Raw genomic sequence first — 16,299 nt, 5'->3', positions numbered from 1 at the left:
CCCAAGACTGCCTTCAGAGCATCAGCCTCCGGATCAGTCAAACCTGATAGTGGGGTGCTGCGGACAACAGGAAATCTGTTTCTGTAAAAACTACAGTGTGGCACACGTGGCTTGTCCGTAAAGTAACCAAGATAACCATATCCCTTGGCTGACTATGAACTTTGTGTGTACAGACGCCTGAATAATGATACTTAGATACTGCACTGAGTGACTTCTTTCCTTTTCTGTGTTCTACGAAACAAATTCTCACCAAAACACCTGCAAGGCGAGGACATCTGAGAGCTGCAGCTGGGAACCCCTAGCTGTCCATGCCTCCTCTCGCCCTGCCACTCCTGCTGCGCGCCCAGCACTGCGGGGAAGACCCACTTTCAGTTAAATGCATAAACGCTCATAAAAAGGAAAACAATTCCTTTGAAGTTGCTTTTCCCTTCCAGTGTAATCCTCAAAGACAACAAGGCTCCAGAAGGATGAAGTGAGGTGGTGGGGCTTCCCCCAAAGATCTAGGATTTTTGCAATGACCTTTCAAAATGATTTATAAATGATTTATTAGATTTTCAGAAAAACTAATTCTCTAAACCACGTAACTGAATACTATACATACAAGTACATACAAGTTCTCATTCTTCATTTAGCTTTACTTCTTAGAAGTTTTCATTTTCCTGACCATCCACCGTCTTTTAAACCTCTTTGCATTTTGTTTTTTCTGGGTTCCTAAAACAGAAAATTTTGTGCAGTAAGAATATTAGATATAAAATTCCCAAGAAATAATTCCAAAGTTTAAGATTCTATGAATACTAAAATTACGCTTATTAAATCAGATTGTATAGATGTATGTACATGTTGATCTATTTTTCAAAAGAAAGCAACTTTAACATACTAATACAGAAGCCATTATAAGGAAAACACTGATGTTTTGTGCTTGTTTACTGTCTCCTTAAAAAAGAACATTTTTCAATATATAAAAGAAGAAAACTGGATCTTACCCCAAGCATTATTCAGAAACTGAGCTGCAGCCTTTTTCACTGGTAACCTCTTATTTTCAAGAGACAGGAACTTATTTACTAGAAAAGATAATTATTTCTCATTTCTTTGTTTAATTTGCAGTAAAAGTGAGAGAAACAGTCTGTGAAGAACTTACTAGTAGTTCTGTTGGTTCCCGGACCATACAGAGAATTCTGTATGAAGGCCTTGGCCGCTTGCTGACGCGCGTCTCTTAGATCTTGATCTTTGAGCCTTAGAGCCACGTAGCTTTTATTCTGGCTGGTGACCAACACAAAAGGTCAAAATGAGCAAGTCTGAAAACGTGTTTACTTCGAAAATTTGTTAGTTATTTCAAAAAGCGAAAAAATCAAAATCCTTTTGTATATGCACAGATGATGAAGAAAACGAAATCACAGAACTATTTTATTTTACTAGAAGTGGACTAACAATTATGTCTTAGTAAACTGATATTCTTATGTAAATATCAGAATTGGTTTTCCCACAGTCTGGTCACCTTTACATTCTAGGTGAAAAGAAAAACGACTCTTACCCAACAAACTGTACTTTTTGTACTCTCTCTTTAGCGTTCTGAGAGTCACTGCCTTTTTCATATTCTTCCTTTTTCTTCTGCAAATTAGCTAAAAAAAAAAAATTGAGTTTTATTTCAGGTTAGTAATTAGGTAAAAGTAAAGCAGAAACATTTACTGGAGTTCACTTTAAACATCCACTCATACCAATTTCAACGCAATTCTTATTTGTAAGAAACAGAACAGGTCCAAGCTACACGCTCTCTTAGGGCCAGGAACATGTGGCTGCAGAGATCTACAAATGCACTTGACACTTCTATGAGAAGTTATTTAAGTCAGAACAGTTCATACCTTCTTTCAGCTTTCCTGGTGGTTTCTTTATGCTAAGGAAGAATAACGAAAACACGGATTGGTATGGCAAATGGCAAAGACTACTTCACTTACTACACAATTCCATCTGGCTTTACAAATAAGATATCCCCCTTTCAGTACCACCAACCTCAGTTTTTACTCAGGATCATTTTTGGAAAGCAGAAGTCCCTCCTGCTGCACTGCTACCAGTTCCCAAACCAGCATATACTCGGAGGGACTACTTCTTAGAATTTAAGTTGTGAAAGCATATTAGCAAACTTCGACAGAAGCAGACTGCTGTAGTTAACAGTTAAGGACTTAAGAAAAAAGTGAGTTATGTAACAGTAACTCAGAATACGAAGTGAAAGGTGGCAGGACGGCATCCTTTTATCTGGAGAAATCACAAAGGATTCATCAGCAGTTCAGGCACAAACACAGGGATGGAGACAAGGACTAGCCTCAAGGAGTACTGGTTGGAGAGACTTAAATGTAAGCTGACAAAATACAACAGGGAGATTCCCATACAGAAGCACTTGCACAGTAGAAGGGCTACACAGAGGAGGAAGTGATGGGGTCAGGGGAGTAGGAGAAGGAAGAGGTGACATTTGAGCCTGGTTTCTAGAGAGGGAAGGGGATATGCCACCAAATGCATCTGAATGTATTATATTCAGGATCTGAATTACTTTGGAAAAGTTCTTTTGCTGAAAATTTAAGAACCAGTGGCCTAGATAAGAAATACGGGACGAAACTTCTGAAATGAAGGTAGTTAGGAGGGACCCTGGGTGACTCAGTTAAGTGTTTGCCTTTGGCTCAGGTCATGATCCCAGGTTCTAGGATTGAACCCCACACCAGGATCCTAGCTCAGTGGGGAGCCTGCTTCTCCTCTGCATGCCGCTCCCTGCTTAAGCTCTTTCTCTGACAAAAATCTTTATTAAAAGGGCGCCTGGGTGGCTCAGTTGTTAAGCATCTGCCTTCAGCTCAGGTTATGATCTCAGGGTCCTGGGACTGAGCCCCACATCAGGCTCCCTGCTCAGCAGGAAGCCTGTTTCTCCCTCTTCCACTCCCCCTGCTTGTGTTCCCCCTCTCGCTGTGTCTCTGTCAAATAAATAAAGTCTTTAAAAAAAAAAAAATTTTTAAATCTTAATTAAATAAAAGCATTTAGGAGAAGCAAAGGGGGGCATAAAAAATTACCCAACATTCAGAAGTCTAAGTTTATTAACATTTGATTTCACGGGACAGATGAGAAAGAGGATGACGGCATTTGCCTTTAACCATTCAAAAGAGGGCAGAGCTGCTAAATGAAATGAATGAAGCCATAGCAGCCAAGGTAAGTACAGGACAGGACCTTCGGGAGCCTGTGGACAGTGTCTCCTACTCCACTAAATGCTAAGTCCCAAGACATTACTTTATTCCCCACCATCTATCCTGCCCCTAGTACGAGGACAGCAGCACAAGCATTTATTGACTGAACACCCTGGGATCAGTAACTCAGAAGCCAGAGTTAGCTACAGGAATGAACAAAGAATCGGCAAAAGACTGAAAATTGGAGTTAATTTCCTTCACCTTTCCCACCAGATTCAAATATCTGCTATGTAGCCTTTTATTACTTACATTACTTGGATTCAAATAAACGTACCAATTCGTAACTCACAGGTGTCTGTAACAAGATCCATTACTTACTTCGTCGGTCCAGCTGTAGTTAACTTCTCTAGAATGTTATCTGGAAGGAGTTTTCTTTTCTTAGATAAAAACATTAAAACACTGATCAGCAGGGAGGTGCATGACAGTACGCCCCCACTTGCTTCTGAAGTTGCTGATTTTAAGGGCAGCTTCACACCGAGACAGAATGAATGAACTGGGCTGAGCCCTGCCCCACGATCTCTGAGCGGTGGGACGGCGGGGCGCACGGAGCTCAGCACCTATTCCACATTCTCTGGAAGACCTGGTGAAGCCTGGCAAGGCTGCCCACCGTATGCCACCCCAAAGGACCCAGTTCTGCACTGAGCGCAATTAAGTCCCGTCCCCCTCGAGTCCGTTCTGTGCCGCCCATCTGCCAAACGTCCGAGAGCAAAGCAACCATACTCTGCTGTACAGCCCTCGGTTTACAAAGCACCTTATAATTCTCACAGCGACCCAATTTCGGATAGAGAAACGACCTCCGCGAGACTAAATGACGAGGCTGTACTGTCCCAGGTGGGAGGAACCCTCGAACCTCGAATTCACGACCTTCCCATTCCCGTTCTCAAGCGGACAGCAAAGAGCTCCCGCGCCTTTGTTTTCGCCGTTCTGAGGCACGTTAGCGACCTTCCCCACCCCCAGGCCCCCCAGCTGTGGCGCCACACAAGGGCACTCAACCCCTGCCGGCTTTAAAATAGGGAGACGCCTCCCTACCCTCTAACCTTTTGTTCAATGAACAGCTCCTCGCGGCGCTTCCTCTTCTCCTTCAGGAGCGTTTTATCCCTGAAAGAGTGACAAGTTAGTGCGGGGCAACATGCGCGGCAAGGGGCGGTTCTCCCGGCCGGCGGCGGGCTCCGAACCTGCGCACCGACTCCCGAACCCGCCGCTCCTCTTCTCGCGCTTCCGCCTGGGCGCTGGCGAAAGTCAGCTCCTCCGGGGCCTCGTCGTCAAACTCGTCGTCCCCTTCCTCATCTTCTTCCTCCAGCGGCTCCGCGGCCGCGCCGCTGCTGGGCTGCCCGAGCAACAGGCCGTGCTCCGCCTCCTCCTCCTCTTCGGAGGGGGGCTGGCCCTCTTCTACCATCGCCGAGGCCGGGATGCGGGACGCGCGCGGCCGGAGCTGTACCATAGTCCGCGTAGCGTCCGACCGTCTGGCCTCTGACCCGGAAGCAACGCGCAAGCGCAGCGTGACGCAAAGTGCAAGCGACGCGACTTGCGTCGCCCCCTGCAGGTGCAGTTGGGGGGACGGCCGCGGGACGGCGGATGCGCATGCGCAGAGCCGGAAAGGGCGTGGCCTACGGAACGGACAGTAGAGCAGTTAGGATGTTGTTATCTTCACTCCTCAGGGAGCTTTCTCCTGCCGGGACGCCCTCTGGATTTCTCTCCACTTCAAATAAGCGACTAGAAGTTCCGCAGTGAGAGCAGGACGGAATGAGGCTTGTTTCTAGAAGGGGAGAGCCATCGTGAGACCGCGGGGAAGCTGACAGGGTTGCCTGGGTCCCCCCTCCTCCAGTACGGCTGCCACGGGCTTTGGCGTCCAGGAGCCCAGGAACGTGTGACCACAAGCCCCGGTGACTCTACCTAACACCGGGATCCACTTGGTCCTGTTAACTTTAAAAAACAAAACTGCCAGTTGCTTTATCAGCAGGAAAAAATGGGTGTATTCCGGAACAGCAGAGAGTTGCCAGGCAAGCAAGCTGTTGGCAAAACCATCAGCAAGTCCCCCAAACTAAGGGCTGCATGATCTTTTTTAGAGGAGAGGGGGAAGTTGGAAGAGGCTGTCATAAAAAGTCCATTCTCTTTGGCTGGCTGTTGCTGGGGCGGGAGGAAGGTCTTCCGCGGAGGTAATGAAGCCTATTCACCTCCCAGGTCCACCGTCTCTTCCTGTTGGATTTGCAATTAAGGACACGTGGGATTTGCAATTAAGGACAAGTGGTAGAGCGTGAGACCCGCCCCTGCTGAACCTCCCAACTCCATTTTAGTAAGATTTCCCTTTATTAACTTTCACATCGGATCCAAGTGATCAGTATTTGTAGATTCAGTTCCATTCACTCCCTGACCCCAAAGACGTGACATCTCCTTCCAAGGGCAGAATTGCACTGTAGCAACAGGACGTGATGCCTTTCAGTCCTGGCACTGACAGGAACAAGTTGACAGATGCAGGCTTAAATCAATGGTCAGCACCAGACCTGTGCTTGGCGACCTCAGCCGCCATTTCCCAGGCTTCCCTGACCACCTGCCCCTGGAGTGTACACGCCTCTATCACCGACACCACTCCCCTAACAGCTTATCATCTAACTCTCGCATTAGGATGTAAGCTTTGCGAGAACAGGGTCCCGGCCTGGTGCCCTGCTCTAACCCCAGAACCTTGAACAGTGGCTGGTCCAGCGCAAACCCTGAATCTGGTGAAAGAATGACTTCACCACTGCTTTGTGAAAGCAACCCTAGCACTGCTTCTATCCCTCCACTCCCCAGATCTCTGATCTCTGGGTTTATCTTCTCCCACTCATTATACAACACGAAATGACTCATCACTGGCTGAGCAAACCAAGCTGTTGCACACTTGCTAGGCATTGGTACATGCTATTTCCTCTACCGATACTCTTCCACGTGGAACTATTTATACTTCCAAAACTGCCACTGGGGCTGACTTCCTCTTAAAGGCTTTCAAACACCTTAACAATGACCCCATCTCTACTCCACTCATCTCTAATTGCATTCTCCTCTGAATCTTGCACAAATTTCTTTACTGTGGTTACTACTCTGTAAAATAGTTCACAAGACAGTTGTCCCAACCATTCTGTGACCTCCTTGAGGGTAAGGTCCATATCTTACTGATCATTTTATTTCTAATGTCTATCATAAGGTAGACATTGAATTAAATGTCACATACATTTTTGTATTTTCAAATTTTTCATCTTCCCTAACAAAATCAAAACATGAACAAAAATGGCAAAACACAAAACCAAACCAAAACAAAAGCTGCTGCTGGTACCAAAGGCCCAGGATGAGTGGACAGGAGTCGCAAAAAACAGTTATGAAATATCAGGACCGTGGTCAGATGGAAATTACAGAGTAAAAATAAAATCAGACTCACTGAGACAATGTGCCAAATTTCATAATTCCTAACACTAGGAAAATGTATGAATTTAACTTTGAGAAGCCCAACAACAAACCTATTAACAATAAATGATGGTATTTCAGGTAGAAAAACTGCATTATATGAGACCCCCTCTGTGTACATCCTTTGACCCACTCATGCGAAGTGTGAATTGGGTCCTCAAGAGCCCTACGCCTTATAAGTTTTGAACATCCCTCCTTGCCCATGGAAAGAACCTCTGGGATTTATTTAAAGTTATGACTTGTACAGGAATAACTTTTATGTGGGGGCGCCTGGGTGGCTCAGTGGGTTGAGCCTCTGCAGCTCGGATCATGATCTCAGGGTCCTGGGATCGAGCCCTGCATTAGGCTCTCTGCTCAGCGGGGAGCCTGCTTCCCCCTTTCTCTCTGCCTGCCTCCCTGCCTACTTGTGATCTCTGTCTGTCAAATAAATTTTTAAAAATATATTTAAAAAAAAAGTTTTAAAGACAACTATCATATGATCTCCCTGATATGAGGGAGAGGAGATGCAACATGGGGGGTTAAGGGGGTAGGAGAAGAGTAAATGAAACAAGATGGGATCGGGAGGGAGACAAACCATAAGTGACTCTTAATCTCACAAAACAAACTGAGGGTTGAGGGGGGGGGGGGGGTGGGGGGGGGGGGGATTATGGACATTGGGGAGGGTATGTGCTATGATGAGTGCTGTGAAGTGTGTAAACCTGGCGATTCACAGACCTGTACCCCTGGGGATAAAAATATATGTTTATAAAAAATAAAATTAAAAAAAAAAAAGTTTTATGTGACCTGGTCTTGCCTGTTTCTACAAAAGCCAAGGGTGTAGCATTAAATATAATTTTGTTGTAAGGGGCTGAGGCAATGTGGCCCAGGGGTGTAACCACCCGGGGAGCTGACCTGATCCAAGGGACCTATGCATGTAGGACCTCCCTACATGCATAAGGGCCACTCCTGCTAGTCAGACCACACAGCAGGCATTCCAAGGGCCCTAGGTGGTAAGGCTTGAGCAGAGAGCTGTAATCTTATTACCTGACTCCAAGGTAATATGAGCACAATTTCTTAAAGTCCATAGGGGGGGAAAAAAGCCCAAAAAACCTTCAGAATTCACTGTCTGGGAAAGCTTGGTGGGCCCCCACAGGGACCATAATGCTTCTGTGTTTATGATATTAAGAAACAGTCAACCGTCAACTCTCCCTTTCCCCCTCGACTGCTAAGGAGGCCAGTACTCAATTTTAGGCAGCTGTGTTTATCCTGGGAGTCCATATATTTGCACCGTTTATTTTTCTCATCCTGATTTTCTATCTTGATGCTACTTTTCTCTTCCTTCCTTGCATGAGTTCTTGTGGTGAGCTATCCCACACACTGTGAAGTAAGGCAGCCAAACACAGTAAACACTGAAAAGGAAAAGCCCCCAACAAAGACATCTCTTGGGGTAAGATCTTTATACAATAAATGACCTACTATAGAGAGTAATTTTATTTTCCGCCAAAACTTGGCAAAAATCAGAAATACCAAGGTTTTAGCCCTCTTCTTCTCTCTGTGTCTAGATGGCAACAATTCAAGCAGGATAATGACTTTTTTTTAAAAGATAATCTAATTACAAACAATTTTCCCTTTCCAGGACCAACCAAACACCCATGAGATATCTTATGTTTAAGCCCACGCAAAACAAGACGTATTAACTTGACGGTTTGCTGATTTCTAAGAGTGCTTGCCATTGTTGCTTCTAGGCCCCCCCTCACTTATCATCAGGTGGGATTCCAGCCAGGGAATTGGAGGGTATTCTGAGACCTCCAGTCTTTAGCTCACCGTCCCACGACTGGTTCTCCTCTTGTCTCTCTCTAAGTACTTGCCAGGTACTTAGTACTAGGTACTATGATTTCTTCTTTCCGCAGGGCAACTAAGAAACATTTTCAGTTTCATGAGGAGCAAGGGCTTCGGGAAGAGTAGTACCACATGGTCCCTGGAAATGGAACCTGCAACAGGACAGAAAAGCAGAGTTAGAAAAATCAACGGACCACTTCAGCAAGTCACACATTTCTGAGTTACACCCAAAGCAAAATCCCAGTTCTCACAAATACGGTATTATGACCTTCGTTCTCCCTTTTTTCATCTAGTTTCGGATAACTCTAGATGTAGACATTTCCTTCCTGGTTGGTCCCAGGAATCGAGGGAATTTGGGAAAGCAACTGCCTGGAATTTAGGTGCTAGAAACAAGAATTTTATTTAAGGGATAGGGGAGACATTCGCTGCAAAGTGCATTTTAGAATGGTATGGCCAACCTCGTAACTGAAGCGCTAAGTTTTACGAAGTCTATATACTAAGAAAAACAGGATTCTGGTGCACGAAGGACACAAGAAAAATACCCGCAGGCACCACACAGACCATGAACATCGCAGCTGAGCGAAGAGCACACTCAAGCCATCCGTTGGACCTTACGACAACTGCCTTATAGTCAGTAGAAACAAGCAAAAAGAGGAAAGAGGAGAGAGAAATAAGAAAACTTCATGTCTGCTTCCTTCAAGGGAAAACACAACAGGAAGGAAAAAAAAACAACAACTCTGAATGCAGGATTTAGAGAATCCTGGAAGAGCAGGATTTTCTAATGTATTCAGAGGAAAACCAGTTGAGCACAGTTAAAAATGAAAAAGCTTATGCTCAAGGTAATTCAATATTCATATTGTTTATTCCTTTTTTAAAAGATCTTATTTATTCATTTGAGAGAGAGTGACAGAGAGAGCATGAGAGGGGAGAAGGTCAGAGGGAGAAGCAGACTCCCTGCCGAGCGGGGAGCCCTATGCGGGACTCGATCCCGGGACTCCGGGATCATGGCCTGAGCTGGAGGCAGACGCTCAACCAACCAAGCCACCCAGGTGCCCCATATTGTTTATTCTTTTTTTTTTTTTTTTTTATTTGAGAGAGAGATCACAAGTAGGCAGGGAGGCAGGCAGAGAGAGGGGGGGAAGCAGGCTCCCTGCTGAGCAGAGAGCCCGATGCGGGGCTCGATCCCAGGACCCTGAGATCATGACCTGGGTCGAAGGCAGAGGCTTAAGCCACTGAGCCACCCAGGCGCCCCCCCATATTGTTTATTCTTGACACAACCCAGATCATGAATGCCTGAGCCCTCAAATACTACTCTCTCTGAATAGAGTGTGGCTAATGGACATCCCCAACCAGATGTCATCTCCACTCCTCCTGCCACCAGAAAGCTCCCCAGGTGCAGTTACAGCCCCTTGAGGACTTCCCCAAAATTACAGCCAGTCACAGAGAACTTCCCGGGAATTCTCATAGCCTCAACTTGCACATTTTCTCCTTCCTGAGAAAGTGACTTTTGAGTGTTCCCTCCCACATCCATCCTCCTCCTACTTTGCAAGAGCAAGCTGGTTCCCCTCCAACCCCCAAATCTTACCCTGTTGCCTTATCACAGAGTATGAAAACATAGGCAGGGCCAGATAAAGGGACATTTGAAATGCTGGTTTGTATCTCGGGCAGCAAATACTTTCTCGAGATTGGGTGACAAGGCAAGGAAGGGCCAGCCCATTCTTGCTTTCAATAAAACACTTTGAAAGAGGGTCTGTTCTGATAGGACTGTCAATGAAAAGACGGCTAAATGTGATACAAAATTCCAGCGTGTATTTTAGCATATAACTCTGGAAAAGATCCAAAATCTGAGTGGCAATGCCATAACAAAATTCCTTTCATTCCCGGGGAGTTACGTGTCTCACATTCTCAGGACCTACATCTATAAAAAGTAAAAGCTAAGAATTACAATTGACATTGGAAAGGTGAAACTTAGCTTGGCCAGGAAAAATCTGGTCTGTCCTCCCCAATACTAGGTAGAATAAGAGACACAGATGAAGCCAACTGCAAATAGGAACAAGATTTTTTTTCTCCCAGGACAATTGCACAAAGTATGAAAACAACTCCCTTCTTTGAGGGACTACTGCTTTTTCACTCCCCGAGGAATTCTGTACTCTAAAATCCTAAGCTATCCAGAACTGCTGTTAGAAATTACAGCGGTAGGAAACCTGGGTGGCTCAGTTGGTTAAGCAATTGCCTTAGGCTCAGATCATGATCCTGGGGTCCCGATGGAGACTCGGCAGGGAGTCTGCTTCTCCCTCTGACCCTCCCCCCGCCACTCATGCTCTCTCTCGCTCTCTCTCTCTCATTCTTTCTCAAATAAAATCTTTAAAAAAAAAAGAAAAAAAGAAATTATAGCACTAAAGGATAAATGTGCTTGAAGGACCCAAGTCACTGCCACATAGCAGCAACCTTGCTTTCTAACCCCGGAACCAAGCTTCACATAGCGGCGTCTGCGCAGTTATCCATCTGCCTTCAATTTGCGGTCTCCAGGGAAACAGGACTCTGTGTCCACATTTCCAGCCAGACTGCACTTGACTCCCGCACGGCGCTGCTGGCTGCTCAGTCTACCAAAAACAGCTTCACTTAAATTTCACTTAAACGCCACCCTCCCCCTCCAAATCCTATAACAACTGCACCTTTTCCTTCATTTGGGGACATGCACCCCATTCCTCTCTCATTTGCAGAAAGCCAGTGACCCCAATCTGACTACAGGTTAGTTGCTGGTGACTGCAGGTACACTGGGATAGAACACTGTGAACTCGGTCTCCTTCCAACACTCGGCCAGGGGCACGGGGGCTAACCCGAAAAATTCATGTCCTATGCATCTATGAAGACATGCATTTCCAGTAAGATTTCATTTTTATGGAATTACTAACCAAAATGAATTATTCATTTGTTTACTGTTTTCAATAGCTATACCACAAATTACTGTTAGTGATCATTCAATCCGGAGGAATTTTTTAATAAAACATTTCTTAAGTTTTCAGGAAACTGAAAACAAATGATTCATACCACATTTTGCTGCAGAAACATAATAGGGTAGTCAAAAGATTTTAAGCATAAAAATGTATTACATGAATATGAATTTCTGGGGTGAAAGCAGAATGGAAATACAAGTTCAAGGAGGAAAACGGTGAAGGTTGTTAAAAAGGATTTGTATACAGAGCGCCTGGGCGGCTCAGTCGATGAAGCATCTGCCTTTGGCTCAGGTCACGATCTCACTCAGGGTCCTGGGATCAAGCCCCGCATTGGGCTCCCTGCTCAGTGAGGTCTGCTTCTCCCTCTACCCCTACCCCCACTTGTGTTCACTCTCTCTCTCTGACAAATAAATAAATAAGATCTTTAAAAAATAATAAAAAAATAAACTAACGTGGCTGGGAAAGACTAAGGGAAAGGCTGCTTCACAAATTTCTTTTCATAAGCTCTTGTTGCACTTTAAAGAAGAAAAAAAAAAGTAGGAAAGTATCCAAACCAGAGGTCATAATCCAGTGTTCTCCCAGAATCCCAGGTGATGAGAGTCACCTGGGCCACTTGTAGAATATACAAACAGTCCTCACCCCCTGGAAATTCTGATTCAGGAAGTCTAGTGCCTTGGGACTGGATTTTTTTTTTTTTTTTTTTGGCTGCCTGCTTTGTTTTACAAAATAAGGGCTGGGGTGATCTTTCTCTTCAGGGGCATCTGGGGAACACCGAGAGGATTAGATGCATCGTCGATGCACGACAGGTGACCTGCGGAATCACAGAAAAGGCCTTCAGCTCTATCAAAGCAAAACAAAATAAATGAATGGAATTTTGCTATAAATGAACTTTTAAAAAAATAAGTAAAATTAAATCTTTAAGTATATTTTGTTAAGGCATCTATGTGTCCCTTTAAAATTATTCTGACTTTCCATGACTTTCTGATAAACAGACCAACCAGGAGCCTGGCTGTACGAGCCAAGAGTAGGGCCCTCGCTGCCCACCCTCGACACCTGACAGTCCCGCCACGTAGGCGGCCCAGCTGGGCATCAGACTTCCTATCAACTGTGGTCAACTGTAAATTAAAAGTAAACTCTTGGGCACATCGGTGGCTGAGTCGTTAAGCGTCTGCCTTTGGCTCAGGTCATGATCCCAGGGTCTTGGGATCGAGCCCCACATCGGGCTCCCTGTTTTGCAGGAAGCCTGCTTCTCCCTCTCCCACTCCCTCTGCTTGTGTTCCCTCTCTTGCTGTGTCTGTCTCTGTCAAATAAATAAATAAATAAAATCTTAAAAAAAAAAAAAAAGAAACTCTGGTGGCACCTGGGTGGCTCAGTCGGTTAAGTGTCTGCCTTCAGCTCAGGTCATGATCGCAGGGTCCTGGGATGGAACCCCATGTTGGGTTCCCTGCTCAGTAGCGAGTCTGCTTCTCTCCCCTCCCCCTCCCTACTCATGCTCTGTCTCTCTCTAATAAATAAATAAAACTAAAAAGAAAAAAAGTAAACCTTTTAGATTCTTGACGAGCAAATACATAGTCAAAGCAATCTATAAAACCATGTCTAGGAACTTCTTAGGCTTACAAACTCTGCTGATAGTTCGCTTTCTTTGGGGGCACTTCTCCTGCAGAAACGTGTTATTCCTGACCTTACTGACCGCCTCTTCTGGGACGTGCCCCCTCCCTCCCTCAACTCTGGCCACACTGACCTCCAGTGCTGTCCCTCCCACTTCCCAGGCCTGCTTCGGCTTGGGGGCCTCTGTTCCAGGTGATCCTGTGTCTGGAACACTCTTGGTCAGACAATTCTCCTTAGCTAACTCCTTCCCCTCCTGCAAGCCTGCTCAGACGTCTCTTCAGTGAGGCCTACCCTGACTACGCAGCTGAATCCTACAGCCTGTCCGCTCTCCTCTGGCTCTGCCTTTGCTTTTTGCCATAGCGGGCTGCCCCCCGTCTCGGCTGCTCTAGCCTTCGCATGTTTATTATGCTTCCTGCACACTGTTTGCCTCCAGCACCAGAATGTCTTCTTCACATGGCAGATTTTTTAGTTTGCTGGTACCTCCTATCCTGAGCATTTAGAACAGTGTACCTAGCACCTAGTATAGAGTACCAAGTACCTAAAACCGAGTACCTAGTACATAGTAGGTACTTAGTAGATATCTGTGGACTTCAACTGAATTCCAAAGTTTAGAGAAATTCAAAGATAAACAACAAGGTGGACACAGGGCACAGGAGGGCCGGGGTGCTTGGAAGGCCCTGTGCACCATCTCTGGGGTGAGCACAAATCCCATTTCTGCCTCAGCAAATGCACAGACCCTCATGTACCAAGGACCCTGGGGCTGAACAACAGTCAAAACCTTGACACCCAATCTGCAAACACCTAGGATCTACTCTAACCGTAATGGCTGATCGAACTCCCCCGAGACAACGAAGGGGGATGGGAAAATGACAAAAGCCAAACCAGAACTAATTAACACCTTGAAAATATCAATACATTTCAGTGGGAGGCAAATTCTGTGACTCTGTCTCTAAATTAGAACTGGGGCAAGGAATCTATAAACAATTTGAGCAAGGGTCTCGGATGTCCAGTGAGATCCAAGCTTAAAGTGTAGGCAGCATCCCCGCTCCCTGTTCAGGTAAAAAGGAAATTAGGTTAAAAAGACGTATTATCCCATTTTCATTGCTCTCATTAACCTAGAGCAGTTGTTGGCGAACTGCATTCTCTAAAGAGCCACAGAACACATTTTAGGCTTTGCAGGCCCAGCAGGGTATGTTGCAATGACTCAGTTGTGCTGTTGCAGGTGCAAAAGCAGCCGTGGCCAATACAGGTATGCGTGGCTGTGTCTGAGTACCAATAAAACTTTATTTACAAACACAGATGCGGGGGGTGCCTGGGTGGCTCAGTGGGTTAAAGCCTCTGCCTTCAGCTCAGGTCATGATCCCAGGGTCCTGGGATCAAGCCCCACATTGGGCTCTCTGCTCAGCAGGGAGCCTGCTTCCTCCTCTCTCTCTGCCTGCCTCTCTGCCTACTAGCAATCTCTGTCAAATAAATAAATAAAATCTTTAAACAAACAAACAAACACAGATGCGGGGTGAATTTGACGTACAGGAAGCAGTTTGCTGACCTAGCGTAAATTTCAACCCAAATCTAGCACACGAGATGGAAGAGAAAATTCTGCCCTTGTTAGGCTGTGTGTTCAAACAATTGCTCTGGGCCTGGTTCCCTGTCTGAAAAGTTGAGACAGGTAAGAGGATCACCTCCATCTCTTGTAAATGTCAGCTTTGATGACTCCTAGATAAAAGCACGACTGTCCTTGCTGGTCAGTTACACTCATCTGGGAAAACTCCCAGACTTAGTGGTAAGGACAGCCGCAGCTCCCCCAAGAAGCCAACAGACAGAACGTGGTTCATGTCGTTGGTGCCGGGTCAATGAGTAGCTTGTCAAATTTGATCAAAGTTTCTAACGAGCAAGTAGCCGGTCTGTCTGAAAGGAGACACAGCAGCTTTTCAGGACGTGAAGCTGAACAGTTTTGGCTGAGAAAGAGAAGCGGCTGGGTCAGGTCTGTAGTTTCAGGAGGCCAAACTTACGAAATGATGTCCTTAACTGCCAGGATTCTTTTCTTAACTTGCAGGAAAACTACCAAGTTCAATTTCCTCTGAAGACACACACAGCGGACGCCCAGGAGCTGCTGCTCAGTCCAGGGCATGAAAGGCGGATTGTAGAAGGATGGGGCTTGTAGAAGGATTCTGCTCTTATTTTCTTCTTTTTCCCCTACCTGCGTTTTGTTACTTTTCTACCGTGATGATTTGTTTTCATTACTTAGTAGAGGAGAGCTGGAGAACACAGGACTAAAAATAAACCACAGGAGAAGGGACTAGGGATGTAGCTCATTCCCTCCTTTAGGAAGTTGATGCCGTCCCACTCTTGGAGGATTCTGATGCTCTTTCAAACAGATGAGGGGCTTGAGTTGCCTGGCTATGACATTACTTTTACTTTATTTTTAACATAAGCACACTAGTCTAGCTGCCACAGTGCATATTAGAGGCCTCATGTCTATTTTTCAGGGGATAAGTTAGAAGAGAATTTAATTTTTAACAGGACACCTTCATTGAGATGCCATTCACATATAATCTGTTTAGAATGTATAATTTAATTTTTTTTTAGTATACTCACAAAATTGTACAACCATCACCACAATCGACTTTAGAACACTTTCATCACCCCAAAAGGAAACCTGTCCCCATTAACGGCTACTTTCCATTCCTCCCTACCCAACCCTAGACAACCTCTCATCCACTCTGAGTCCCTGTCGATATCTGGATATCTCATATAAATGGAATCATGGGATTTGTGGTCTTGTGTGTCTGGCTTCTTTCACTTAGTATAATGTTTTCAAGGGTCATTCATGTCGCATGGATGAGTACGTCATTCATTTCTGGCTAATACTCCATTGTATAAATACCACATTTCCTTTATCCACTAATCAGATGAAGGACATTTGTATTGTTCCCACTCTTGGATTATGATGAACAGTGCTGCTATGAGAATCATGGGTTCTTATGTTAGCTCTGCATGTAACCTTTGGAGGCACTGCCGGACTGTCTTCCAAAGCACTGGCATGATTGTACCTTTCCACCAGCAACGGATCAGGGGCCAGTTTCTTCACCAACACTTGTTGGTTTTTTTTTTTTTTTTTTAAATTATAGCCATGCCAGTGGTTGTTAAAGGGTATCTCAGGTGGTTTTAATTTCCACTTCCCTAATTTTAACAATGTTCAGCATATTTTCAATATGCTTATTGACTGTGTTATATATATTTGGAGAAATGTCTATTCAAAT

The 16,299-nt window shown here is 45.2% G+C and overlaps 2 protein-coding genes across 5 annotated transcripts in view; both read right to left on the bottom strand.

Moving 5' to 3' along the window:
- Positions 1-528: 528 nt before the first annotated feature.
- LOC111156677 (nucleolar protein 7) lies at positions 529-4,714 on the bottom strand. Its single transcript, XM_022517710.1, has 8 exons — positions 4,397-4,714; positions 4,259-4,319; positions 3,540-3,598; positions 1,860-1,891; positions 1,532-1,619; positions 1,139-1,260; positions 984-1,061; positions 529-711 (listed from the first exon to the last, which is right to left on the bottom strand). Exons 1-8 carry the CDS (start codon positions 4,660-4,662, stop codon positions 635-637), a joined length of 783 nt encoding a protein of 260 aa, XP_022373418.1. The 5' UTR covers positions 4,663-4,714; the 3' UTR covers positions 529-634.
- Positions 4,715-8,069: 3,355 nt separating this feature from the next.
- LOC111156676 (sirtuin 5) overlaps positions 8,070-16,299 on the bottom strand; it is a 37,979-nt gene continuing 29,749 nt past the window's right edge. For all 4 annotated transcript variants that reach the window (XM_022517709.1, XM_022517705.1, XM_022517707.1 and 1 more), the window contains one exon: positions 8,070-8,626. In XM_022517709.1, coding sequence (XP_022373417.1) covers positions 8,551-8,626 — 76 coding nt within the window. In that variant the 3' untranslated portion in view covers positions 8,070-8,550. The remainder of the gene's footprint in view (positions 8,627-16,299) is intronic.

The sequence above is a fragment of the Enhydra lutris genome, unplaced genomic scaffold (genome assembly GCF_002288905.1).
Source record: "Enhydra lutris kenyoni isolate GAN:26980312 unplaced genomic scaffold, ASM228890v2 scaffoldscaffold48, whole genome shotgun sequence".
NCBI lineage: Eukaryota > Metazoa > Chordata > Mammalia > Carnivora > Mustelidae > Enhydra > Enhydra lutris.
Note: the sequence above shows the minus strand (reverse complement) of the source record. Positions and strands in the feature narration are given on the sequence as shown.

Excerpts from the sequence above, each read along its gene's own strand:
- LOC111156677 (XM_022517710.1), bottom strand. The coding sequence starts at position 4,662 with ATGGTACAGCTCCGGCCGCGCGCGTCCCGCATCCCGGCCTCGGCGATG. Across the intron at positions 4,320-4,396 it reads GTTCGGGAGTCGGTGCGCAG|GGATAAAACGCTCCTGAAGG; the intron begins GTTCGGAGCCCG and ends TCACTCTTTCAG. Across the intron at positions 1,261-1,531 it reads CAAAAAGTACAGTTTGTTGG|CCAGAATAAAAGCTACGTGG; the intron begins GTAAGAGTCGTT and ends GTTGGTCACCAG.